At 43.4% G+C, this 27,924-nt stretch overlaps 1 protein-coding gene across 2 annotated transcripts in view; it reads right to left on the reverse strand.

The window, feature by feature from the left end:
* Positions 1–656: 656 nt before the first annotated feature.
* PTN (pleiotrophin) overlaps positions 657–27,924 on the reverse strand; it is a 102,715-nt gene continuing 75,447 nt past the window's right edge. Inside the window, exons 2-5 of one of the 2 annotated variants that reach the window (XM_036247066.1) lie at positions 23,092–23,207; positions 22,163–22,336; positions 19,669–19,830; positions 657–1,372 (exon numbers count right to left, since the gene is read on the reverse strand). In XM_036247066.1, coding sequence (XP_036102959.1) covers positions 1,317–1,372; positions 19,669–19,830; positions 22,163–22,336; positions 23,092–23,206 — 507 coding nt within the window. In that variant the 5' untranslated portion in view covers position 23,207 and the 3' untranslated portion in view covers positions 657–1,316. The remainder of the gene's footprint in view (positions 1,373–19,668; positions 19,831–22,162; positions 22,337–23,091; positions 23,208–27,924) is intronic. The other variant, XM_036247067.1, reaches the window with a different exon arrangement.

Raw genomic sequence — 27,924 nt, forward strand, 5'->3', positions numbered from 1 at the left:
TTGCATTGTGTTACTCTGATCCTGATTTGGGCTGTGTGAGCCCCGATTTGCTCAATAGAAGGAGCATTTTCTGCCCTGGCCGGTTTGGCTCAGCGGTTAGAGCATCAGCCCACGGACCAGAGAGTCCCGGGTTCGGTTCCCGCTGCGGGCACGTACCTCGGTTGCATTTAGTCCCCAGCCCTGGTTGGGGTCATATGGGTGGCACCCAGTTGATGTGTCTCTCTCATATCGATGTTTCTCTGTCTCTCTCTTTCTCCCTCTCTCCCTCCCGCTCTATCTGAAGATAAATGCAAAAATGTCCTCGGGTGAGGATTAAAAAAAAAAAAAAAAAGCATTTTTCTAACTACTAGATTACTTTGGGACTTTTCAGTTTTACCCAGTGAATAGTGATAGAAAGTTCCAAATGTAGAGATGCAGGCATATGGACATCTATATCAAAGTATACATTAACTGTATGTACATCCAGATAAACCCTCTATAACGTTTGTGCCCAGAAGTGATTTGATTAGTTTGTATGATCACGTCTCCCCGCTAACAGGTTGACTGGGAGCGTGCAGGTGACAAATGAAGACGAGGACAATACCAAAGTATTGCACACAAGAGTACTTTTTTCTTTTTTTTTAGCATCACCTTGATTTATTTTCCTAGTCTTTTTTTCCCCTCAGATGAGAAAATAGTTTCATCAGGAAAACAAATGTTTCTGCCAAAGTGAAAGAATTTCATGTTTTAATGATTTCTTTAAAAAAAAAAAGTCAACATTCAACAAGTGCATGCTCTGCCCCTCCCCCTATTTTACTGACTAAAAGGTTCTTAAATCCATTGGCAGAAATCAAGGTATTTTCCTCAAATAGGATGATTGTATTTTATTGCTGCCTTGTTTAGTATATACTTTTTTTCCATTGAGAAAAAAAAGTCTAGGTGAAAAAATGACCTAACAAGAGAAGTAGTTTACCTGGCCATAACATTTAAAATCGCTGCCAAAGAAAAAAAAATGTAAAAAAAAAAGAAAGATTTTAAATGGCAAATATCACATAACTTCAAAAAAAACTTACCTCCATTTTCTATCATTTTTCACATACTATAGGTCAACTTTCTAAACAGGATTACAGTCCTTCATTATAAGCCCCTAGTGGCACTATGGTATACATTTAAAAATGCTACTACAAACATGTTCTTTTCTTTTTGTTTCTGCCTATTGTGTGTACACTTAAGCTATCGATAACTTCGGAATAAAAAGCCTGCGGTGGGTATAAATGCGACGGTTAACTGCTCCTGGTGGCTGACGTCCGTTCCACGTTCCAGGGAGGTGGCCTCTTTCAGTCCAGCATCTTCTCTTGTTTCTTGCCTTCCTTTTTCTTCTTCTTCGATTCTGCTGCAATGAAAGATAAAAAGAGGAAGAAAAGCATCCCGTGAGCAAGCTACGGGGGAAGCCACTTTCCTGAGAATCGGCCAGGAACGAAGTGATTCGATGGGGAGACGCGGTGCATGTGTGTGGGCGTGTGCCCAGGCCGTGCACACTGCTTTCGCCCGCAGAGTGCCTATGAGAATAGGCAGGAGGAATATCTCCCAGCATGTGAACACCTAGAAAACGCCTGTGATCTGATTGGTTGCCCCACTTGATGTATGAAATACTGCCTGGCCAGTGTGGCTCAGTGGTTGAGCGTCGACCCATGCACCAAGAGGTCACCGGTTCTACTCCCGGTCAGGGCTCATGCCCAGGTTGTGGGCCAAATCCCCAGCAGGGGGCATGCAGGAGGCGGCCAATCAATGTTTTGCTCTCTCTCTCTCTCCCCCTATCACTCTCCCTCCTTCTCTCTCTAAAACCAATAAAGAAAAAATATATATATATGTATATATGAAATACTATCTGGGGGTCCTAGTTAAAAAACAGAAACACAACATTCATCTCTGAAAGGAGGAGCCAGGGCACTGCTCCTTGGATCACGGCAAGAGTTTGCTTACCCCACTTCCCACGTTCCCTTCTCTTGATACTGCTGATGAGCATCTGTTCTAATGAGCAATTTCAGAGTGCCGCCAGTCCTGGTTTGCCCTCTGCTCATAGATGTGGCCAGCTATTCATGTATGAAGGACCGTCTGGGAACCACATGGAGCTTTGACCCTGTAAGAACTCCTAGTCTTGGGTGATGCGAATGGAATGCGCCAACCTGGGCCAAACCAGGTAAATAACATGATAAGAATGTAAGTCCAAAGACTCCTTCCTTTTCCATTCAGTCATCTGCCATCTCTCTTTTCGTAAGCATAAGAGCATAGGACATGTCAACTGTGGCTCCAAAGATGGGACTGGTCAGAACCACAGGGCCGGCCAGTGAAAGGACATTGCTAAATGCTTCTAAGGTCCTTCTCCCATTTGTCCACAGTAGTGGTGAAGACGCATGTGTGAGGTTCAGGCTGGAGCCAGGTGGCCGGAGATTAAAGGCTGGCCTACCCCTAAGTTATTAGGAGATGGGGAAGCCAGTGTCTCAGAGCCCTCCCCTGGGGATTGGCACTGCAGGGTACCACTCCCAGAAGACACAGGTTCCCCTATAGCTGGATACTCGCACGCGACGCTCCTAGCTCTTACCAAAGCTAGAACTGAATCACTAATTTGTATCGAATTATTTAATATGCATTTCCCCTGCCGTATGAGGGGAGAGACCTTATCTATCTTAGGCATCTGTCTTCAGTGCCGGGTCCACTATACTGGCTCTGGAAATACCGCTTGAAGAATACCACAGAATGAAGAAATGGACACTTGAAAGGAAATAGAACAAGCCCATCCACTCGTATACCAAGGAAAGTAAGGAGTGTTCATTTGATCAGAATTTTGCACTATTTTGGGTCTTCAAACAAAAATAATTTATAATGAATGAAATGACATATACATGCAAAATTTCTCAATGCTTTTTTCCTTTGTGTCTTTGAAGTAGAAGCCTGAATAACTCTATAGTAAAAGCAATGTCCCATTTTAGCAGCCTTTCAAGGTTACTGTGGAAGAAATCTTTACTATGAGCTTGAGGGTCATGAACTGGCCCGGAGCGGGACTCTATCTGGGTCAAGCCAAGTGCTTTGTATTGAGTCCAAGGGCGGCTACTCTCAAAGGTTTTCAGAGCCAATGTGATCACCATCCTGATGTGACACAGTCGGGCACCTTAGTTCACACAGAAAGGAGTCAAGTCAGCGGAAGGAAGTACATACAAGCTACACATCAGCTCACACCCCGGCTACATGTCTCTCTTCCCCACCTGGATAGATGCCAACAGGACAAGAGCCACTGTCGAATGTGAGAGGAAAGAACACCTACCTGAGAAGGGACTTGTCCTTGTTCCTTCGGATGATCCCCTCCAGCACCTCAGTGCACTGGAAACACCCAGTGGTGCCCTTGGTGTGTTTTAACTTCCTGGGTTTACAAGCTTGTATCCTTTCGGGGAACAGTTTTTGAGTTGCTGAAGAACAGTACTCATCTCTCTCTCTCATGGAAGGTATGTAAAAACTGTTATTATTTCACTTGCCAATGTGGCTCAGTAGATTGAGCATCACCCCATGGACTGAGGTCCTGGTTGGATTCTGAGTCAGGGCACATGCCCGGGTTGCAGGCTCAATCCCTAGTGTGTGTGGGGGGGGGGATGTGCAAGAGGCAGTCGATCGATGTTTCTTTCTCTATCTCCCTCGCCCTCTCTCTAAAAAAAAAAATCAGCCCTGGCCGGTTTGGCTCAGCGGTTAGAGCGTCGGCCTGCGGTCCGGAGAGACCCGGGTTCGGTTCCCGCTAAGGGCACGTACCTTGGTTGCAGTTTGTCCCCGGCCCTGGTTGGGTCGTGTGGGTGGCAACCACTCGATGTGTCGCTTTCACGTCGATGTTTCTCTCTCTCTCTCTCTCCCTCCCACTCTATCTGAACAAAATATCGAAAAATGTCCTCGGGTGAGGATAAAAAAAAATAAAATAAAATAAAATTTTAAAAAAATCAATAAAAACATATTATAAAAATTTATTATTTTAATAGAAACAGGTTTTCTTTTTTTTTTATCCTCACCCGAGGACATTTTTCCATTTTTTGTACAGATAGAGTGGGAGGGAGAGAGAGGAAGAGAGAGAGAGGGAAACATCAATGTGAAAGGGACACATCGAGTGGCTGCCACCCGCACGACCAACCAGGGTCGGGGACAAACTGCAACCGAGGTACATGCCCTTAGCGAGAACCGAACCCGGGTCTCTCCGGACCGCAGGCGGACGCTCCAACCGCTGAGCCAAACCGGCCAGGGCTTCTTTTTTTTTTTTTGTTGATCCTCACTTGACGACATCTTTTTTAATTGATTTTTAGAGAGAGAGAAAAAAAGAAACATTGATGTAAGAGAGAAACAACGCACAGCGACTAAGACAGAAAGAGGAGAGGTGGGGGAAGGCGGCACAGGAGCCAACGACAGTACACGCTGAGCCCGCACCATATTTTATTCTGAATACAAAGTAAGATCCCGATGCACAGAAGTAATGAGGGGCTCTGTGGCCTTTTGTTTAGTAAGGCAATGAGGGAACACTTCCACCAGGATCTCCCCGAGACCCAAGTCTTCACCCACAGAATTGCTTTTATTTATTTATTAAATATTTTTCTTAATTGATTTCAGAGAGAAAGGGAGTGAGAGAGAGAAACATTGAGTGGCAGCCTCCTGCATACCCCCCACTGGGGATCAAGCCCCCAACATGGGCATGTGCCCTGACCAGGAATCAAACCGGTGACCTCTTGGTGCATGGGTTGGTGCTCAACCACTGAGCCGCACCAGCTGGGAGGTAATGCTATTAATTGATGTTGTCCATTTACCAGCTCTGGGATCTTGGGCAAATCAATCATTCTGCATCTGTTTCCTGTAAACTGGGGATAATGAAACCTAGCATGTCCTCATCACAGGACCTTCAGGAACATCATGTGAGATTACGACCTCTAAGATCCCATTTTACTACTACTAACAAAAAACTTATGTAGCAAATACACACCCCAGATCCAGTGTCTATCAGGTGCTGTTCTAGATGCTGGGATCTGATAGCAAATAAGACTACATTCTGCTCCCACAGAGCTTCTGTGACAAGTGCCGTTTCCAAGATTGCTCTGTGGGAGGATCTTTTAACGTTGTCGAGTACTCTCAGCGTATTGAAGTTCAAGACTGTAGGTGTGTGGTAGCTATCGGAAAGGCTTGAATGACTATTGCCCTCGCCGCGGCTTACTATGACCTTGCACATACACATAATGTAAAAGTATCCACAGGGAGAATGAATTACTAGGGAGAAAAAGATATGTCTTGAGTAGAATTAGCCTGAATGGAAGAGAGGGCTATTTCATTCTTCTTAAAAACATATTAATTAATTTTCCAGTTTTAAAAGCAATATAGGCTTGTACAGAAAAAATTTAAAAACATATATATGTTAACAAATTACTCATAGCTTCACAATATAGAGATTTAACAGTGAGTTCTATCTATGTTTCCTTTCTATGAATATGCAATATATACTTTAGCTAGGAACACATTGACAGTTGATAAAGTATACTATACTTAAAATTCTACTGTATTATTTTCCATGCATTGCATATACTTTGAAACATGACCGAGGCATGTTCCTTAATGACATTCCAACTCTTAGTTTTTGGGTTTTTTTTTTTTTACCCTCACCCAAGGATATTTTTCCATTTATCTTCAGATAGAGTGGGAGGGAGAGGGAGAGAGAGAGAGATACATCGACTGGTTGCCTCCCGCATGACCCCAACCAGAGTCAGGGACAAATTGTAACAGAGGTGCGTGCCCTTGACTGGAATCAAACCTGTGACTCATTGGTCTGTGGGCCAGTGCTCTAACCACTGAGCAAAACCAGCCAGGGCTGGCCCTAGTTTTTATAACCTTTCTCCTTTTGTTGATCACTCAGCATATTCTCAGTTTTTGTTATTATAAATAATGATGCAATGTGTTTTTTTGCAGACAACTCATCATCTGTTTATGTTTTCCTTAGTATATGTTAGAAGAGGTTCTCCTGGATCAAAGGCCAGGATATTTTAAAGCTTTCTGTATGTATCAGTAAATCTCTTTCTGAAAGGAAGTACTAATTCAAATTTTTATCAGCAACTTATATATGAGCCTGTCCGCAAAGTTGTTCTCAAAGGACAAATAAGTAATCGAACAGCATCATTTCTTTTCCATCTCTTCACAGGCCTTTTCGGGAAAAGGGTTGCCATGCAGTTGGTACGCAGAACACCACTCCCACGTTCAATATTAGGAAAATCTGAGAAATACGGTTGTGAGTAGGCGTTGAAAGAAAGATGTCAATTTCGAGGTTTTTCAAAGATATTGGGGGGGGGGTGTTATTCCAAGAAGTAGAAGGCTTGAGGATGCTAGAATAAGCTTCTCATTCCAATCCGCACCCACCTTTCATTTTTTCAGATGGCCTGCTGTGTATACAGAAAACAGTTTTTTTTTTTTAATTAAGAGATTGAGTAAGAAGAGCCCAGGTTTTAAAGTGAGTCAACCTCTATTTGCTACTGATTTACATAAGGTGGCTATGGACTATTAAACATTGGGAAGAATTATTCACTAGAATAAGAAGAGATTTGCACCTTCTAAGAAGTAGAATTCATATGGGGGGAAGCTTCGGACACCCAGAAATGGACACTGGATTCAGAGTTTGAATGCCAGTGACAGGGACAGCTGGCGGCATGCCTGAAGGACCGCTAATGCTCACCTGTGGGGACTCATTCAATAAATCATGAGAACTGAGGGAGGAAAGGGACCATGTCACAGTCACACAGTACTGTAACCATGGAAATATGCCCCAAATCCTGGATAGTACCAAGGTCCTTTTAAAGCTTTGTGAATCCATTTCAAAGAACTTGTCTATGCTTGAGAATGATCTGTGCCGTCCCCTCGTCTCTTGCACCCTAACTGCTGTGCTCAGACCTGATAAATAAGCTTTCAGAATCGTGAAGGGACAACGCAGAGATCCCCCTCGAGTCCAGGTTAGGGCCCTGGCATGGCGCCATTCATTAACCTTCCCAATCTTTTCGTTTAAATCGGGTAGCATACGTTAAATGCCACAAGACCCAAAGAAGTTTTTATTTAAAAATCAAAAGTATAATCTTTAAAAAAGTTTTCTGTGGTACATATAGACAATAGAACAAGAAAGAAAGATCTCTTATTATTTGAGACGACATGGAGGGACCTGGAGAGTATTATGCTAAGTGAAATAAGCCAATCAGAGAAAGACAAATACCACATGATCTCACTTATTTGTGGAATATAATGAACTAAACAAGGTGATGAACAAAATAGCCCCAGAGACATAGAAAGGAGTACAGTTCAGGCTGACAAACCTAAGAGGAGGGTTTTGGGGGGGAGGGATGAGATAAACCAAAGAATTTATATGTATTTATGCATAACCAATGGACATAGACAACAATGCGGGGGGTGGGGTAGGGAAGAGAGTGTCTAGGGGGGAAAAAGGAAAACCTCCGTAACAAGAATAAATTAATAAAAATAATTTAAAAAAGAAATTTAAAAAAATAAAGTTTTCTTAACATATCTTTCTCAGTTTCATCTAATGTCTATTTTGCTGTTTCTTCTTTGATTTCTTATTTTGTAATACCACTCACTTCATTTCTTCTTTGGTGGACTTGATGCATTTACTTCTAACATTATGCATGGAATACATGCGTACATATAATTAGGATTGTGAATGGAAGACGTACATGCATACATTCATACAGACACATGACTGCTCCTCGGGGCTGCCCACAGGTTCCTTACCTCTCTGTCCACCTTCTTTTTTGCTCATCAGCTCTCTACTTCACAAAAATACCTACTCCTCCCTCTCAACGACCTGCCTTTCCACATGTTTGCTCTCTGACAGCAAGTGGAAGTAACTCAAAGCGACCGTGCATCTGTGTCTATCCACAAACTAAACAAGTGCGGACCTATTAAGGAACCTCTGTTTTGTCCCCATTTGCTTTTAAGGTGACTCAGCACTTCGCTGCCTCTCCTCCAAGTAGAAATGTCAGCCATGAAAGCCTGCTGAGTAATGTAGGTTTAACTGAAGGTGTGGTCGAGGAGACGAGGAAATTATTTCATCAATCACGCAGAACAAGCTTAATGAAAGTCCTTAAACATGTCGGTTACCTTCCAAAGCAACTCACCCAGGGTGGGTAGACTAAGCCCGTCTCCCTCCACCTGACGCTCCTGTCCATGGCTTTCTCAGCCTCTTCTCCCTGTCTCGCCATTTCCCTTTCTCTAGGGGGAACAATGCAGGTGCCTACTCACTTCTCCAGCCTATCAGGAAAGACGCCACCTGTAGGATGCAGTTCTTTGTACGTGAGTCGGGAGCATGCTGGAGTCAGTGCCAGATCTGACCTACATGCATGCACAGACCAGGTGGACTCTCGCCCAGCTAAACCCCTATTTTTAGCTCAACACACCCACATCACCCTATGTATTAGCTAAACCTAGTCATTCAGTTGGGAATGTACAAACATTAAGTATAAGACATAAAGCTGAAAGTTTTTGTGAATTTTTCCTTTAAGGATCAGAGAGAAGAGTAGTGAAGATGAGAATGAGAGGCTCTCTATCTGTAATTCTTTCAATCCGGGACTCTCTCCCTTGTTACCGAAAAAGACCAAAGCTGCGCGTGCGTGAGTGTGTGTGTGTGTGTGTGTGTGTGTGTTCAATAATGAGCTGCTAAATTTTATCTTTTCCACCTTTGGCAAACATTGTTTTTAGGTACAAAATAAAACTGAAGAAAAGCAAATACAGTTAAAGCAAGGGAAATTCTGCAAAGAATGTACACTTTTATATAGGTGGCTTTGAGAATGTGAGCATAATGATGTCTGAGAATGTGCTGGTGCAGTAGCATGCATTTCTGATAGCAATGTCAGAGACTCAGTGTGTGCATGTGTGTGTGTGGGGGGGGGGGGGTTGACAGTTGCTATGTGCTGTCACACCTGGTGGTACTTACTGGTGGCCCTAACTACATTTCCATTTCCTCCAAAGTTACTTTGAAGAACTCAGTGGAGTGGAGTTAGGTAGAATAGTGTAGCATACCTAAATGCTTGTGCGCTCATGCACAGTAAGAGAGAGAGAGAGAGAGAGAGAGAGAGAGAGAGATAGCGAGCCATGGAGGAGGGAACTAATGTTTGGGTTTCCTCTGTTCAGCAAAAGCACCTGCCTCTTTCTCAATGTGTAGACCACTCTTAAGACCTCACATTCTCGACAGCGACCTCCCTACACACAGATGCACTGACTTCTTTCACCCCGCAAACAGGAACAAAGAACACTTACTTCTGACATGATATTAAATGTTTAAAAGCTTTGTTTCTGCAATGATGAAGACATAGCAATCTTACAGAATTTTATAAATTATATTGGTAGCCTAAGTACAAAATGGAGATGTATTATTATAAACAATGATAATTAGCTCCCACTTGGCATCTCATTAGTTTCTATGATCATATCTGATGTTTAATCTTCTATTACTGCAACTACTGAAAAATTAAATGATGATTTATGAACAGGGAGGAAAGCATGCATTCTAGGATATTTAAAATTTCAGCAGGTACAGCCCCATAAATCGTGGTTTATTTGCTCCCAGATTTTTCTTTTCCATTGTTATATGTTGACTTACGTTCCCCTCAAAATTTCATGTTGAGTTCCTAAACCCCCTACCTCAGGATGTGAACATATTTGGAGATGGGGTCTTTTAAGAGGTGACTGAGTTAAAATGAGATCACAAGGCTGGGCCCTAATCTAATATAACTTGTGTCCTCATAAGAGGAGGCGACTGGAGCACAGACACCCACAGAGGGAGGACAATGTGAAGACACACGGAGAAGACAGACATCTATGAGCCAGGGAAAGAGGCCTGAACAGATCCTCCCCTGGTGGACTTCAGAAGAAATCAGCCCTGCAGAAATGTTGTTCTCAGCCTTCTAGCCTCCAGAACCCTGAGAAATTGAATTTCTGCTGTTTACGCCACCCTGTGTGTGATACATTGTTACAACAGCGCTAGTGAACTAATGCATCCCTGAATTAAATTCACACTCTTTCATTTTTGTATCCTTCAGGGCACCCTGCTTAGTGGTAGAAGTATAAAATGCACGCGAGTTTGTTTTTTCATGTGTCCTCGAGAACTTGGCACATACATCACTTAACTATGGGACTTTATGCTCATTAACGGTTTCGCACATGCTCACTGTGCTGCTCATTTTCCCCGTCTCCACTCTGGTCCTCCAGATTTCAAGCAGGGGATCCATGTTCCCCGGCCACACGGCGATTTCGCGGACTCCCGTGCACCCAAGGCTCCCTCTAGGAGCAGCAAAGGTTAGACCTGAAGAAACTCCCCGGGGCTTCTCTGCATTGCTTTAGAGAGCAGCCCTCATGCAGCTTAATTGATTAGACTTGTGCATCGAGTGAAGATTTGAAAAAATCATGGTTTTCTCTTTCCTGTTGAATGAAAGTAATTTCAGAAAGCCCCACTAGAGCGAGTGCTGTTAATATGTTGACCTTCGTTCATCAGCCCTCTTCGTTCTTTATAGTCCACAGATAAGTGAGATCGTGGGGTATTTGTCTTTCTCTGATTGGCTTATTTCGCTTAGGATAATGATGAACAAAATAGACCCAGAGACATAGAAAGGAGTATGGTTCAGACTGACAGACCTCAGAGGAGGGGTTGGGGGGAATGGATGAGATGAACCAAAGAATTTATGTGCATGTATGCGTAACCAATGGACACAGACAACAGTGCTATGGGGGTGGGGGGTGGGATGTGGGGGACGGGGTCTCGGGGGGGGAGGAGAAACATTTGTAACAATAATAAATCAAAAATTGGAGGAAAAAAATATGTTAACCTTCGGTCCACAGCTCTGGGCCCTGTCCCCTGTGTGCGGGAGGACACCAGGAATATGTTTCCCTGCCTCTGTGCACCCAGCACCAGCCAGCCTTCTGGCTGGGTGTCACAGGTGCATTGCACTGCTGTGACTTACTCTCAAGAAATGTAGCCTCTTTGAAGGACCCCAGCTTCAGAAACACAGCACTATTTAGCCATTATTATTTGCTTCAATGCAATTATCACACAGACAAGTTTGAGCCAAAAGGTATCTGACATGACTCCATTATAAATTACCTCAAGCATGATTATCATTGAAAGAGTTTACATAGCCCAACTGGTGTGGCTCAGTGGTTGAATGTCGACCCATGCACCAAGAGGTTGCTGGTTCAATTCCTGGTCAGGGCACATGCCCAGGTTGTGGGCTCGATCCCCATTAGGGGACATGCAGGAGGCGGCCAATCGATGTTCTCTCTCATCGATGTTTCTATTTCTCTCTCCCTCTCCCTTCCTCTAAAAGTAAAGAAAATAAATTTTTTTAAAAAGATGATTAAAAAAAGTTTGCATAATATCTGTCACATCATAAATAATAAATAGGAAGGGATTTTAGAGCACTCAATATATTGTAATGACAATAGCTACAACTTAAAACAAGAAACGGAAATTCTCAATTCAGTAGAAGTTATAGGAGGAAACACAAAATTTTCAGGGGTCACAAAACAGAAACGGTCCCTCAACCCAGCAACTAATTAGTGTGAACACTGTTCTATGAAACAGCCTTCCTCGATACTAATTATTATATAGCTGTTTTGGATGAGCACAGTTAATGAGCCTCTGAGCATGGAATTTACCAAGGGACATGGAAGCAGACACACAGTTGTGCAGTAAACCCTACAAATGTTTATAGTTCCTAGTTCTCACATCTGTCCCAGCAATTAAGAATAAAAATTCTCATGGTGGCCAGTTTAGCTCAGCGGTTAGAGCATCGGCCTGAGAACCAAAGGGTCCTTCATTCAATTCCAGGTCAAGGGCACATACCTGGTTGCAGGTTTGATCCCTGGTCCTGGTTGGGGTTGTGCAGGAGGCAACCAATGGATGTGTCCCTCTCATATTGATGTTTCTCTCTCTCTCCATCTCTCTCTCCCTCCCTCCCTTTCACTCTATCTAAAAATCAATGGAAAAATATCCTTGAATGTGGATTAACAACAACAAAAGAAGAAGAAAAGTTCTGTAATAAGGATGGGAGTAAAACACCCAGATGAGTCTTCTTCCAGGTGAGTACATTGTACTTCAACAGGGATTTCTCTGTGCATTTGTGCAGCCAATGAATGAATGAATGAATGATGTATCCTGGCGAACCAGGCTAGGACAGTTTAGCTGGACACATCATTCATTCATTCCAGTCAGTGTTATTCATTGAGTTCCTCTCACTGACTGGAAACCATGACATGTAGTAACGTCCAAAGGCGAGTGAGCTGTGGCTCCCAGCCTCAGGATGTTCACCGGGTGCACCGCAGCTCTGCGCTGGCTACAGAGGAGTGAATGAATGTCTTATCGAAGAGTGAGCCCTCCCAGCAACTGGACGCTTGGCAAGGAAAGTCTGGCAAGTTTGAACACTGATCTCTTTTCTAGTCTTTGAACAAAACAAGCTCTTTGTGGCCTCAGAGACTTTGAACTTCTTGTTTCACTTAGAATACCAGTTTGGCTAGCTCCTCCCCCAAGTTCAAGTTACCTCTCAAAGAAGCTTTCCCTGGTTATTCTAATTTAGCGCCCCTCCCCCCCAGTCACTAACACTTGACTCTTCAGTTCTCAAGGCCACGTACTCCAGTATATAGTTATCAGTGTAATGAGTACGTCTTTATATGCCTCACTATTATTATCTACCCCCCACCATCGCCAGAACAGAGTAGGGAGAGGAAAGGAAACTTGTGTAGTATCACTAGCTCCTACCGCACTGCCTGCTCCATCGAAGGCTCTCAGGAGATTTTACGAATAAATGAACTGGCAGCAATGCCTGAGGACTTTCATAGCGTTTGTCATTCTGTGCAGTACCTTGGGATTTGGACTGTTGTTCCGCAGTAGGTCCAGACAGGTCATTAATTTGTCCCTGGTGCTAACTCTAGAAGACAGTACCCATCAATAAATGTACTGAGTGAACAGGTTAGGTTTTACAGAATGAAATATATAAACTGCAGAAGAACAGGATCCAGGTTTCTAGAACCACAGGTACAGAGAAATGGGCGTCTAAGAAATCACAGCCCGTGAGGCCATCCCGGGAGTTTGGTGTGGCTGGGGCCCAGGACACGGGGAATGTCTGGAGCAGGGACCAGACACGAGCCAAACCAGGTGATGCCCGAGCAGCCCGCCCTGCTTGCTAAGGAGTCAGGATCTGATGGTTGCTGATGGAAAACCCTGATCAAAGAGGGATTTTAGGAAAGAATGAGGGGTCCGACATTTATTACGTGTCTTCCCTAAGAATGTGAGATCACTATGTTGAATCGAGTCAGAGAAAGGGGCTGTGCATGAAGGCAGAGATCTAGGCTCAGTCTGCCTTGTAATTCAGTCCTGGCTTCCGCTGACCAGCTGCAGAATCGTGTGCTCAGCATCTAATTTCCCGAAGCCTCATCTTCCTCACGTGTAAAATTGGAGGTCATACTAGTAACTATTTCACAGAATTTTTGTGAGTGTTCAATGACACAATGTTATGAGCAATGTATTAAACAATAATCAAAACATACTATGCTCTTGCCCAGCCGGAGAGGCTCAGTTGCTTGGAGCATTAAACCATGCACGAGAAGGTTGCTGGTTCAATTCCTGGTCAAGGCACATACCTGGGTTGCAGGTTTGGTCCCAGCAGGGCACATAAGGAAGGCAGTTGATCGATGTTTCTCTCTCACATATATCTCTCCATCTCTCTCTCTCTCTTTCTCAGAATGTCCACATGTCCTTGGGTGAGGATTTAAAAAAAATACTATGCTCTCAATAAATATTAATTAAAATTACTATTACTATAATCTCTACAAATTTTTTGCTTTAAAAGGTGCTGAGGGAAACACCGACCTCAAGAAGTTCATTTGAAAGGAAGGAAATTGTCTTAGGAAAACACTGAAAATGTATCGAGCATTAGGAGGTATTCACTGTAGATTCCAGTTTACAGAAGACAAAACAGATGCCATTCTAGTAAGAAAAGAACAGAATTAGATCTTCTTACTTCACGTCCAGTAGCATGAATAGGAAGTAAAGATACAGCTACCCATAGAGAGCAATAAAACAGAAGAGAGAGCCCCCAAATAAACCCACATATACCTAGTCAATTCATCTATGAAAAAGAAGGCAAGACTATGCAATAGGGTAAAGGCACTCTCTTTGATAAATGGTGTTAGGCAAACTGTACAGACACATGCAAAATAATAAAACTGGATCACTTTCTTACACCCTATCTGTGAATGAACTCTACATGGATTAAAGACTTAAAAAAATAAAATAAAATGCAGATGTTCAATGATTTTCACAAGCAGGATAAAAAAGAAATCAAAACCTTGAGACCAAACTGAAGAAGAGCGTTTTCTTCTGATCAAGGACAAAATTCTCACAAGGCACCCCAGGCTACCTCTTTCTGGTCAGATGCACGGGCGGCAGCCATCCAAACCCCCTCCTTGTGGTCCAGGGTCTCAGGGGGGGAGGGCGCCCATCCCAGGCTAGTCTGTGGTGGGATTCTGCCCCTTCACCCGTCTCAACACAGTTAGAAGGCACCAGCCTAGCAAAGCTCATCCACAGATCATTGCCATGCTCATTCCTAAGGGATGTCAGAGCCCAGAAAATAGAAAAAAGAAAAATATTGGGGAACTTCTTTTATCTCGAAAAGAACTAACAAAAGAAGCTATTTAGCAGGGAGAGAACTGAGAATGCTGGGACTATCACTTTCCTGACCCCTTTTTCCCCATGTAATAATCAGCTGCCAAAAGCTGTGTCCCGCACGCAGCCGAGTCTTGCACTCCAGCAGTTGCCATTCTTTTGATCTTTAAAGATGAATCGTCAAACCCAAGAGAGGGCCAGGCAACTGTCCAAAAAGAGAGCAGCGAGACGGCAAAGCTTTTAGAAAGAGCTGGGAAGATATCAAAGGAATTGGGGTTATGGTGAGCAGGGGAATTTAACAGGGGTCTGGTAACAGCAGAGTGTGAATTGGCACACAGGACGGCAGGAGGGACAGACACCGTTGCCTGGAGCACCTGTAACAGGCATCCATCCATGTGCTTCTGCTTCTGACGGTAACAGAAACCATTGAGAAGACCCTTGGTCCAGGCAGACTCGAAGGCTGACCTCATGCCATGCTGCCCTGTTGGTATCAAAAGGAGCTTCACAACACCCCTTATTGATGTATCTTATTAGGCCATGACGCCTGTGGCACCTGAGAACATCTCAGCTCATCCAGGGCCTTCTTTCTGCACAAGCCCTGACTCAGCCTCAGCTTAGACTCCAACTCCAGTGGTAGTAACCAGAAGCCCGATCTGCTAGACTGCTCTGCTCTCACAGACCACAGACAGGGCTGCCTGTAGGTTAGGACCATGGCTCCTCATCCTGACAGCCCTGTCTGGCTTGGCCAACTTCTAATTCCACAGTGAGCTCATCCTCCAAGGGGGCCGCTGAGAAACACCTGTGACTTAGAAGAGTTATTTGCCCTTTGAAGGGTTCCCTACTCTGACACATACAGGGCTCTCAGTGCAGATGGACCCACGCTGCCATCTTCTCCTCTTGCTATAGCCCAACTATCCCTGAAGACTGGAAAACAACATTACTAATGGCTCCAATGAGGAGAGACCTTACTCTCTCCACACTGGAGTACTCAACTGGCCCCAGTGAGAGATAACGCTCAGCAACTTTTTCTCCACGTAATGATGTCAATGTCTCATCGATCCCAATGGGAGAGAGGGTGAGGTGTGATACTATACGCCAGCACAGTTCAACACCCCTACATAGCCCCTGGCAGACTGCTCACTAAATACCAACTCAAGACCCTGTCAGCTTCTCCTCTCATATTTACAGGTAGAGTTTGCAAAGCTCAAGGCACGTTTCCTCGACTCCCTTGCAGCAGCATTTTATATGGGAACAAGTTTCCATCAACCAGGCACACTTAAAAGAGTCTTAGAGGTAGAAGTGAGTACCTAGGAAAAAAAGGGGCCAAATTTAGAGAGATTGGAAATTACAGCAAGAAAGGAGATGAGAATGTCTGGTTTTGTGATTGAGGACAGCACAAATGATGCAGTTTCCAGTGTGTGATTCTCAGCACTGTGTGTGCCGAGCAGTGGGTGATTTCAGCAGGAGGGTTTCTGCTATGTCAGCCATGGGTGGTGTGATTAGACATTTCTTTTGGGCCTGTTGCCTTTTGCTGTGTTATTCCTGGAAAATGCAATATTCAGGGAGATCCTCTGGCCCTCCTGGAGATTCTATGAGCTATGTTATACCCTTGAGTACATAAACCTTTTCTACTTATCTAGCTAGAGTAAATCTTGCTGCAAAAGAATCCCTGGAAGATACAGGGTTTTCTTAATTAATAATCTTAATATTCTCAATCTCTCTCTTTTTTTTAATATATTTTTTCTTTATTGACTTTAGAGGGAGAGGAAGAGGGAGATAGAAAGATCAATGACAGAGCACATCCATTGGCCACCTCCTGCATGCCCCCCACTGGGGATTTGGCCCACAACCTGGGCATATGCCCTGATCGGAATCAAAGTGGGACCTCTTGGTGCATGGGTTGATGCTCAACCACTGAGCCACACCAGCCAGGCACAATCTCTTTTCTTAAGAAATTAAGATCTCAAGTGTCCAACACAATCACCCATTTCAGTAATTTATCCTGGCTAGTTTCTGGCAGCAATTCAGCAAGTTCTGGTTACACTCTTTCAGTCAACCATTGACCTTCCCCAGAATAATCCTGTCCTATCCCCAGGAAAGCTGTATTCCAACTGTGCACTTCTGAGTTCTTATGTCTACATAAGAGTATCCAGACACTCTCTTCTGAACATAGACTATCGATGTGGAGGACTAAACATCTTCTCAAGTTAAGTGGGCTCCAGCACAAGGGGATCTCTAGGTAAGGGTTTCCAACTTGATATCTAGTATCATTGAAATTGTGGACTAAAGCAAGAGTTACAGTTTGCACAATATTGACAGCCAAAGGAAGGAACACTTCTATTCCTCAAGAGGCAATGCTGTTAGCTTGGGGTGTGCGGAATTCTAAGGCAATTTTTAGCCAAAGCATGTGGCACATGTAGCAATTTCCCAGTTTAGATGGCAATTCTGGGTATTAAGCACCCTCTCTCCCCACACAAGTCTTTTCATCTTATTATTAGTGATCAAGTTACAACAGTCTCTCCGGTCTTCCCTCAAGTTAATGCTGTGTAGGCTCAGCCTTAACCACATCTTTATGATCCATTCTAGGATTGAAACCATGTGTTTTCACACTGAACACTATGTGGTTTGTTTAATAATCCACTACTGTTTCCCCCCAATAAGAGAGGCCAAGCAAAACAGTTCTCTAAAATGAACAAACAAAACCCAGACAAATAAAACAGAGCCTGATCATATGTTCAATGAGAAGGATAATGATGGGGGGAAAAAGATAATTTCTTGCTATAAGCTCAGGGGCTATAATATGCAATAATTAAACTTCTCTTTCAACAAGGTACTGAGTTTCCTCCAGCACAATACCCTATGCTATTTATTTTGGGAAGTCTGACAGCTATAAAAGGTCCCTTTCTTGTCATTCCCAAATTTGAAAAAAAGGCAGACAATGATATCAAAAGACAATAGAACCTAGAACTGATTCTGCTACTAACCAATAGGATAAATTTGGAGGAATCACTAATTTTTCTCTGTGCTCCTCTGTTATATGGGGGTAACATCAGATGATAGGCAAGGTCCCCAGAAGCCCTACTATTGAATAATTCTAGAGAGTTATCGAACATGGACACGGTTCTGAGGTTAGAATACCCAAGGGCAGCATGCTGTTATTTCAAAAAGCAGCAGGTCTTTGGTGTCGGTCTTTTAATTTGAATCCTGGTTCCACCATTTATAAGCTGTGAAACCTCAGGGAAGTTGTCTAACCTCTCTGAGCCTGTGCTTTCTCATATATAAAGTAGGATAAAGCTCAAATGAAATGAGGAGTGTCTATCATGGTGCTCCATTCAAAACGAGCGGAGTCCCTACCTCCGTTTATCCTTTTCACATACTGAGTTAAAATAGGCAAAAGTATTGATGACATTCTTTCCTGAACACAGGAAGAACATAATTTACAACTGTATAGCTTTGAGAAAAGATTAGTTACATGAACTCTCTACGCGTCTTTGGTGGATTTAGTGTGTGAAACCTTTTTGGCTTTCGCACTTACTTGTCGTGCAAGTATTTATTCAGTCCTACTAAATGCTTCTCATGGTTCTAGGCCAAAGGACACAGTAGAGAACAAAATAGGCCAGGCCCTGTCCTCCTGAAAGCTTTGTTCTGATGTTTTCTAGACCGTTTTGGAAATAACATTATGAAAAATGTCTTCTGTCTTTGGGGAGTCATCTTGCATATTAGTATTGGGCTTCACAAAGCTCACCTTCTATTTCAAAGGAAAACAAAACCCATGGAGGTCAGCTCATACCCATATGTGACTTAGGTGAGGGTTAAGACGTCAATATTTAAATTTGGGGGAGGGGAACCCAATTCAGCCCATAACACCAGTGAGGTAAAAAAATTTTGTCTTCCCCTTCTGGCTGGTGTGACTCAGTGGTTGGCGTCAAATCCTGCATCAAGAGGTCACTGGTTTGATTACCAGTCAGGACACATGTCCAGGTTGTGGGCCCGATCCCCAGTGGGGGGCATGCAGGAGGCAGCCAATCGATGTTCTCTCTCATCAATGTTTCTATCTCTCTCTCCCTCTCCCTTCCTCTCTCTCTAAAATCAATAAAGAAAAAAAGACTTTGTCTTCCCTCAGCTGGGAGTCTATCTGTAGGAATCCATGGCCATGATATTATTGGTTTTGGTTTAATATTTACTTTCTCCAGTGTGAGAGCATGGTTTGACTTCCTGGGAACGAATAGAAAGACAACCGTACCTCATTTTAAAATTCCATGAAAAATGTAGTGGGTGAGCTAATCAAACAAAAAAAGGAAATAAAGTCTCCGAAACCAGTATGAGCACTACAGAACTTACCAAGATATGTGCTGAAAGGAAAAATTTTAAATCATTTAGCTGATGTCATGGAAACCATGTATGTTGAGAATCTGAAACTTGATTTAGAATGTTCTGCCTCATGACCTTTATAAGTTTGTTCAGACTTGTCAGAATGTGGTCCCAATTTAGGGCTTGGAATATATAGTCACCATACAGCAACCCTCTTAATTGGCCTGTTTGCTAACCTGTTTATTTGTGCTAGGAGACTTCTGCAATCCCCTATCTGTGATCTGTGCGGAGGGCTTCAACTGCTTCCTGAAAAGCACTTGTATAAAGCCTAATATATGGAGCTTTCTTTTTCTTTATTGATTTTAGAGAGAGAGGAAGGTAGAGAGAGAGAGATAGAAACATCAGTGAGAAAGAACATGGATCGAGTGCCTCCTGCATGCCCCCCACTGGGGATCAAGCCCACAACCTGGGCATGTGCCCTGACCAGGAATCGAACCAGCGACCTCCTGGAGTGTGGGTCGATGCTCAACCACTGAGCCACACTGGCTGGGCAATACATGGAGCTTTTTAAATTCCTTTCTTAAAGTAATTTACCTGAAGATCCCGCCTGAGCCCATTGATCCAGTCCTCAAAATTGTGGTCAGAAAGTAGGAACCTACCTTGAGGCTTGGGCTTAGTCAGCTTGCCACAGGGCTTGGAGATGGTGACAGTCTTCTGGCAGTCGGCGTTGTGGAGGGCTCTCTTCAGACTTCCGGTTCGGGTCTTCAAGGCCGTGTTCAGGTCGCATTCTCCCCAGGCCTGGAATTGGTATTTGCACTCCGCTAAAGGCAGGAGAGGACCAAACAGAAATCTTTGAAAGACCCTATGACGGTATCATAAACATAAAGACATTTTTGTTTTTAACTCTTTGTAGTAGGTCACTGTAGACTCACAGGAGGTTGTAAGACATAAGAGACATATGCCTCAACTGTCACATTGTCCATGGCCGTAGTCCAATAGCACAGTGAAGACACTGACATGGATACATTCCACAGGACCTGTTCAGGTTTCACATGCATTTATTTGGGTGTGGGTGTGGGGGCAGGAGGGATTTAGTATCAACAGTATGTTCCTTTTCATTGCTGAGTAATATTCCACGGTGTACAGGGTGGGGCAAAAGTAGGCTTACAGTTGTTTATATGGAAAATCAAGACAATAATTACTATATCATGATACAAGAATCAACTCTGTGCTTCATATAAACCTACCTGTGCCCCAGCCTGTATATGCACCACAATTTCCTTAACCATTCACCTGCTGAAGGACATCTGGGTGGTTTCTTGCTTTTGGTTATTACAGATAAAGCTGCCATATATATTCATATACACATTTTTGTGGAAATATACGCTTTCATTTCTCTAGGATCAATGTCCAAGAGGGAAATAGCTGTATTGTATGGTAAATACATGTTTGGTTTTGTTTTTAAAATACCTGCCATATTCCTTTCTTTTTATTTTATCTTCAATCGAGGACATTTTTCCATTTTTTTGTTCAGATAGAGTGGGAGGGAGAGAGAGGGAGAAACATTGACGTGAAAGGGACACATCGAGAGGTTGCCACCCACACGACCCAACCAGGGCCAGGGACAAACTGCAACCGAGGTACATGACCTTGGCGGGAACGGAACCTGGGTCTCTCGAGACCACAGGCCGACGCTCTAACTGCTGAACCGAACTTGCCAGGACTGTTTGTTTGTTTGTTTGTTTGTTTGTTTGTTTGTTTTTTGCCATATTCCTTTCTAATGTGGCTTCACTGTTTTCCATTCCCATCAGCAATGTATGAAGGATTTGGTTTTCCTACATTCTCCCTGGTATTTGGTGTTATTTTTTATTGTAGCCACTCTGATAGGTGCACGATATATAGTGATAGCTCGTTAGCTCCCATTTCCCTACCGGGGGAAAACATTGAACATCATTTCAGGTGTTTGCTAACGATATATCCCCTTTGGTATAAAGTTTGGTCATGTCTTTTGCCCACTTTATAAGAGTTTATCATATATTCTACCTACAAGTCTTTCGAAGACACACTTTAAAACACATTTTCCAGGTGGATCTTTGTGGTTCCTTCTATATAATTTAAGATCCAATGTTTCTGAATTTCACTCGGCTTTTATAGAACTTGCCTCCATTCATAAAGAGTACCCTAAAGGTTATAGAAAATGAAAAAGATATTATTGTCCTTCTCCAGTGGCCTATAAGCCAGAGCACATTTCTGTAGGACAGGGAGAACATTTGGGACACCATAGCTGAGCACCAGTGTGGAGGGTGAGGGAGGGGTCAGAAAGTAAGATTCGGAAAGTAAGAGAGATCTGGAAAAGTGGGAGAATAAATTTAAAAAAAGGGAAAGAGCCCTGGCTGGTTTGACGCAGCAGTTAGAGCACTGGCCTATGGACTGAAGGTTTGTGGGTTCGATTCCCAGTCAAGGGCACGTACCTGGGTTGCAGGTTCAATCCCCAGCCTCAGTCAGGCTCATGAGGGAGGCAACCGATCAGTGTGTCTCTCTCACATGAATGTTTCTCTCTTTCTCCTCCTCTCCCTCTCTCCCTTCCATTCTATCTAAAAAAATCAATGAAAAACTATCCTCTGGTGAGGATTAACAAAAATAAAAGCTAAAAGGGGAAAGAAAGACACAAGAAACTTAGAAGAAGAAAATAAAGGAAGGAGAAAATAGATCAATGAACATTATTAGGAGGAACCAAGAGTATCTCTTTTGTCCCTGTGGGTACGGCAGTGGTTCTCAGTAAGGGACGATATTGACCCTCCCCTCTCCCCAGAGGATATTAGACAACATCCGGAGACACTTTAGTGTCACAGTTTGCTGAGGTGACCAGTGCTAGTGGACACCAGTGGGCAGAAGCCAGAGATGGTGCTAAATATCTTACAATGCACAGAACAGCCCCCCACAGCAAAAACCATCTGGTCCAAAATGTTTGTAATGCTGAAGCTGAGAAACCCTGGGGTTAGGCAAAAGGTCTTATCATTTTTGTACCTGATACAAATATTTAAAATAAAGGGTAGTCAACCTCACCATGATATTTGGTGGAAGAATGCCAGAATTATGTCGCAATGGAAGATCAAATCAGTAGGACCACAGCGGAGCGGGGCGGGGGCTCACCTCCAAATTGCTTTTTCCAGTTGCAAGGGATCTTACATCTCTGGGTCTTCATGGTTTGTTTGCATTCGGCCCCACTCCGGGTGCCCTCCCGGGTGCCCAGCCCGCAGTCCCCGCTGGTGGGCACACACACACTCCACTGCCATGCTCCGCAGTCAGACTTCTTCACTTTTTTCTCTGGAAGGAAGGACAAATAGCCAACATCCTGAAAGCTCTTCAATGCCTATGCATAACTAAGTCCCATCCTGAGCGCCTTCATCCCAGGGTCTCTGCTTTTCACCTCTAGCTCCAGTGTCCAGCGAATAGCAGAAACTGCACAGGTGTTCACGGAATGCGTGAATCAATGAATGACCAAGACCAGGGAGAAAGAAAACTGAGGAAGGAGCTAGAGCGACTGTTAATTTAACTCTTACGATGTGCCAGGGGTGTGTTCAGTGATCTACTGACTTGTACTCTTAGGAGCAAACATTTCTCCTAAGGGGAGAAAGTCAAAAGACAGTTCAGCCTACAAAATAAGAAAACATTCTATTAAAAACAACAGTTGTCAAACTAGCATTTCCAGCGCAAGTGGGTGTTTCTTTCTCCGTCTCATAGATTAGCAAACTACAAATGTGGTGTGAACGAACCCCCAGCTCCTCAGACACATAGGGGAGTGATGTGCACAGGTGCTCTCTGTGCTCTGAGCTTCAGGTTCCTCCTTTATTAATGGGAAAGAAAACACAAGTTCCTTGAAGGCCTTTTTTTGAAGAGAGAAGCAACACAGGTAAAGCACCTGACTCCTGGTCAAGGGTTATATTAGCAGAGCAGCTGCTAATATGATCATTATGCTAATGATCATCATCTGCATTTCAGGATTTTCCAGGGGCGGGAATGAGGCAGGATGTTGCGACGTTAAAGAGTGCGGAGCGGTGCCCTCATCACCCCGCGCTTACCTGGCTTCTCCTTCTTCGCAGCTCCAGCGGTGTCCACGGCCACCAGAATGAACACGAAGGCCAAGAAGACAGCTGCAAGTTTCCGACGCTGCAGCCGGTCCTGTGGGGACTGCATCCTAGGAGGAAACAGAGAAACAGGAGGTGGTGTCAACCCCAGTCAGACAGGAAGGCTCCCGGGACTTCCTGAAGAAGGGCTTCATTTTCCATTTCGGGAATATCAGACTTAGGAAGGTTTATGTCAACGATCTCGTGGGCAGTTCTCTCTTTTCTCTCCGACAGGTCGCTTGAGCACCGTCATGCATCACTGATGAAATCCAACAGTTCTCCACGAAGACTGCACACAGCCATTTGCTACGTGTGACTGGAGAAGGACAGAAGCAAAGGCCTTCCGATGCGTGTGTTGGAGCGACTCCTTCGGTGAGTCTTGCTGACAGTGAGTGACACTTGGTAGTGTCAGTAACCACAGTCCTGTTCGCAACTCTTGACAATTCCTAGAAATGGCTGTGGTGTTGTAGTTTATGTGGATCATTTGAATGGACACAATGAATGGATTATCTGTGCAAATGCATGTTCGCTGTTATCTTTAGATGTACCAGTATTGACCAATATCTCTGATTTTTTGACCATTTTCCATGATCATAATTATCTTATTATCATCATTGTTCTATTATGCATTGGTCCACCGAAGAGTGAAGAACAAAGTAGAAGTAGGGACAGCACCCCTTTACATATATCTATCAAACACACAGAACTCACATGTGCTAAATGTCCTCAAAAGTGTAGGATAATGAAGAGTTCACACTCACTCATAATTTAAAATTCTCCACATTTGATATGAAGCAAAATCCCAGAATAACATTAGAAAACTCCCTCAGAATAGGATGTCACTTGTGACAGCTGAGTGTCCACACGGTCACCTTGAGATGTCTATGTCCAAGTCCCAGGACACCCACTTCCCAGGGGCTGCACCTTCACCTGGCAGTTATTTATCCCCATCTGGTATATCCTTGGTTTTTTATATAAAAATGACAATGGTCCGGCCGGTGTGGCCCAGTGGTTGAGCGTCGACCCATGCACCAAAAGGTCGTTGGTTCGATTCCCAGTCAGGACACATGCCCAGGTTGTGGGCCCGATCCCCAGTGGGGGGCATGCAGGAGGCAGCCAATCGATGTTCTCTCTCATTGATGTTTCTCTCTCTCTCTCATTTCCTCTCTCTCTAAAATCAATAAAGAAAAAGAAATTAAAAAAATAAAAATGACTTATGGTTGTTAGCTCTGAGGATTTTCTTTCCCAAACTGGCAATAGATAATTTTAGATGACTTTACACTAATTAGTGACTTGCCAGCTCCATCAGTTTCTAAAATGTGACATTGGGAGCTCTGTTGTTCCTCCTAAGGCTACACGTGTTTAACTCTACCACTGAGAGTCACGTTGCAACATTCCCAGTGATTCCACACTTTTCCAACGTCTTCCATCGAATGATATGAGACACCAGTCTAGACCTACTGGTTGGCAAGTCTGAGTACCCTGGTATGTCTATACTACCATACCTTTTTTTTTTTCTTTATCGATTTTAAAGAGAGAGGAAGGGAGAGGGAGAGAGAGAGAGAGAGAGAGAGAAACATCGATGAGAGAGAGCATTGATTGGCTGCCTCCTGTATGCTCCCCACTGGGGATCCAGCCCACAACCCAGGCATGTTCCCTGACTGGGAACCAAACTGGTGACCTCTTGGTGCACAGGTCAACGCACAACCACTGAGCCGCACCGCCGGGCTGTACTACCATACTTTTGAATCACACATTCCAAGTCCGTTGACAATGGTTAGGTGTGAAGTGAACCAAAGGGGAGGATTCCGTTTTTTTCAAAGGCTCTCCGACAACCTAACCTCCGTGACTGACCACCCTGGAGGCAGAAACTTTTCACTTAAATTTTCTTAAAGGGTAAGTTAACTTTTAAATTCAAAACTTTTATATTTTAATGTACTCCTTGCCCAGTTAGAATTTTGCCTTCATGTTTAATGATGATCCATGAATACCTGAAGCGTTTCAAGTGTGGATTAGATTACTGTGGGAACAGAAAGTCCCACTGAGAAAGCACAGCTCTGGAGACAACCTCCTGACCACGCGGTCCTTGTAGAGTCTGGTGAGGTACAGCGGAGAGCGAGGTCATACAGGGCTCCCTTAGAGCCCTCTGAAGAAGCAGCCAGGTGGCAGAACTCTTCCTTCTATAAATAACACACACACACACACACACACACACACACCGTGGCCAGTTTGGCTTAGCAGTGAGAGTGTCAGCTGGAGGACCAAAGGGTCCAGTCAGAGTTGTGCAGGACGCAACCAATTACTATGTCTCTCTCGAATCTATGTCTCTATGTCTATGTCTTTCTCTCTCTCAAAAAAAAAAAAATATTCAATGAAAAAATATTCTCAGGTGAGGATTAACAACAATCTCTCACATACAGTTACAACAATCTCTCACATACAGTTATTAACAAAACGGTGCTATTACTATCTAATTTTAACCTCAGCATATCTTGTTTTATTTTATAATTATTTTTAGGAAGCTTTCTCATAGTATATTCAATTCACTTAACTTCAAAGAAAAAATATCTCATTTAGGCCAGGATTTCCTAACTATAAAATTGTTTTTGAGTCATAAGGCGGTCTATTAAAGGAGTTATTATAACTGTGGTGTGAGCCCAGAGGAAGGAAGGAAGGAAGGAAGGAAGGAAGGAAGGAAGGAAGGAAGGAAGGAAGGAAGGAAGGGAGGGAGGGAGGGAGGGAGGGAGGGAGGAAGGGAAGGAGGGAGGGAGGGAGGGGAGGAGGGAAGGAGGAAGGGAGGGGAGGTACAAATTGGGATGAGGGTCAAAGGGTTAGTTGAATGGAAATGCACTCTATCAGCTTTTGATACTAATTTATTATTTTTTAATTTTTATTTTTTTGTTAATCCTCACCTGAGGATATTTTTCCATTGATCTATAGAGTAGAAGTGAAGGAGAGAGAGAGAGACATCGATGTGAGAGAGACATATTGATCGGTTGCCTCCCAAAGGACCCCAAAGGGGACCAGGTATCCAACCTGCAACCCAGGTATGTGCCCTTGACTGGGAATCGAACCCATGACCCTTCAGGCCATGAGCCAATGCTCTAATCACTCTGCCAAACCAGCAGGACTTGATATTTATTTATAACAATCCACAAATTAAGAAGTGGGTTCATGGTGAATTTCAGCTTTAGAAGTCTGAAGGAAAAATCCCCACTTGTCCATGTATACAGGGAGTCAACTGTGCAAAGGATGTGATCAAAAACAGGTACACCTTTCTCCTTCTCAACCTCTTCTCCCCTTCCTTAGGTTTTGTCGTCATCCTGCTTAAGCCTATATTTTGATTTTTTTTTTCTTTATTGATTTTAGAGAGAGAGGAAGTGCGAGGGAGAGAGAAACAGAAACATCGATGTGAGAGAACATCGATTGGTGCCTCCTGCATGCCCCTCACTGGGGATTGGGGATCAGACTCACAACCTGGGCATGTACTCTTACTGGGAATTGAACCAGCAACCTTTTGGTGCATGGGTCAACGCTCAACCACTGAGCCATACCAGCCGGGCGAGCCTATATTCTGAGAGCTTAGATTTTGCTGGGTAGAGAAAATAAATAAAGGTTATTTAAAAGAAGAGTAAAGGGTCTTAGAAAAGGGATGATTAAAATTATGTAAAAAATTCAAGTGTGCCCACACAATACCCAATTAACACGTGGGTGCCTGGCTGTTGTAGTAAAGACTTGAGTAATTAGGATGGGTGAGGATAATGGGTCCCTGTGGGCGTGGTATTTGCTTAGTTGAACATTTGTCCTTAAGCATCATATGAAGGTGAAAATCTCTCCCTGTATATAGCATCTGTGTACCTGGTTTTATCTTTTTAACCCTGTCTGCTCTCCAACAGAGCAGAGGCAAGAACATCGTTCTTAAGAAAGTGGCCAGGATCATAATTTATTTTTCATACTGAGGGAAATAAAACAATGGAAGAAGAATGCTTGCTAAATCAGCTCAGTTCTTTTGAATAATTCACTTATTCTCACCCCCTCCGACTGCCATCTTTATTGTATTTGTCCTGGCAGATTTAATTTCAGAGGGTTTAATGGTTAAGTTGAAGACAATCACTGATGGGGGCTGGTGTCTGGAAATTATTATTGAGAAATCTCAATCACTAATAAGTCTGAAGCTCAAAGATGAAAGAAAAATAAAGATAAAGAAACCAATTCAGAGGAAAAGGGTTCACTTACTAAATCCTGATCTCTTCAGAAAAATGGGTGATTAGAAGGAAAAGCGAGCTCCCCCTTTCTTTAGCATTTTAATAGGATCTAGAAGTTTTAAAGATGATTAATACCTGGTGTAAACAGAGGACAAAGATACTAGAATCTGTCCCATAGTGATCTGTTTGGGAGAACTAACATGGGACTTGAAGGCTTTGGCTCAAACTTCAGCTCCAACATCTAATTTTTGGAATGTCTTTGGGCAAATCACCATCATCTGAACCTCTGTTTTGTCATCTGTAAAATGAGAGTGATTATAGCAACTACTTGACAAGCCTGTCATGAAAATGCAAGATGTAGACATAGATATAACCAGAACATTAAGAAGTATATTATTAATGAAAAAGGTTAATTCATTCTCACACTCTTATTATTTATAAGAAAGTACTTTTAAAAAAATCCTTCCCTGAGGATATGTATATTGATTTTAGGGAGAGAAAGAGAAAGAGAAACATCGATGCAAGAGAAACATCGATTGGTTGTTTCCCATATGTGCCCAGACTGGGGATTAAACCTACAACC

The sequence above is a fragment of the Molossus molossus genome, unplaced genomic scaffold (genome assembly GCF_014108415.1).
Source record: "Molossus molossus isolate mMolMol1 unplaced genomic scaffold, mMolMol1.p scaffold_m16_p_7, whole genome shotgun sequence".
Classification (NCBI taxonomy): Eukaryota; Metazoa; Chordata; class Mammalia; order Chiroptera; family Molossidae; genus Molossus; species Molossus molossus.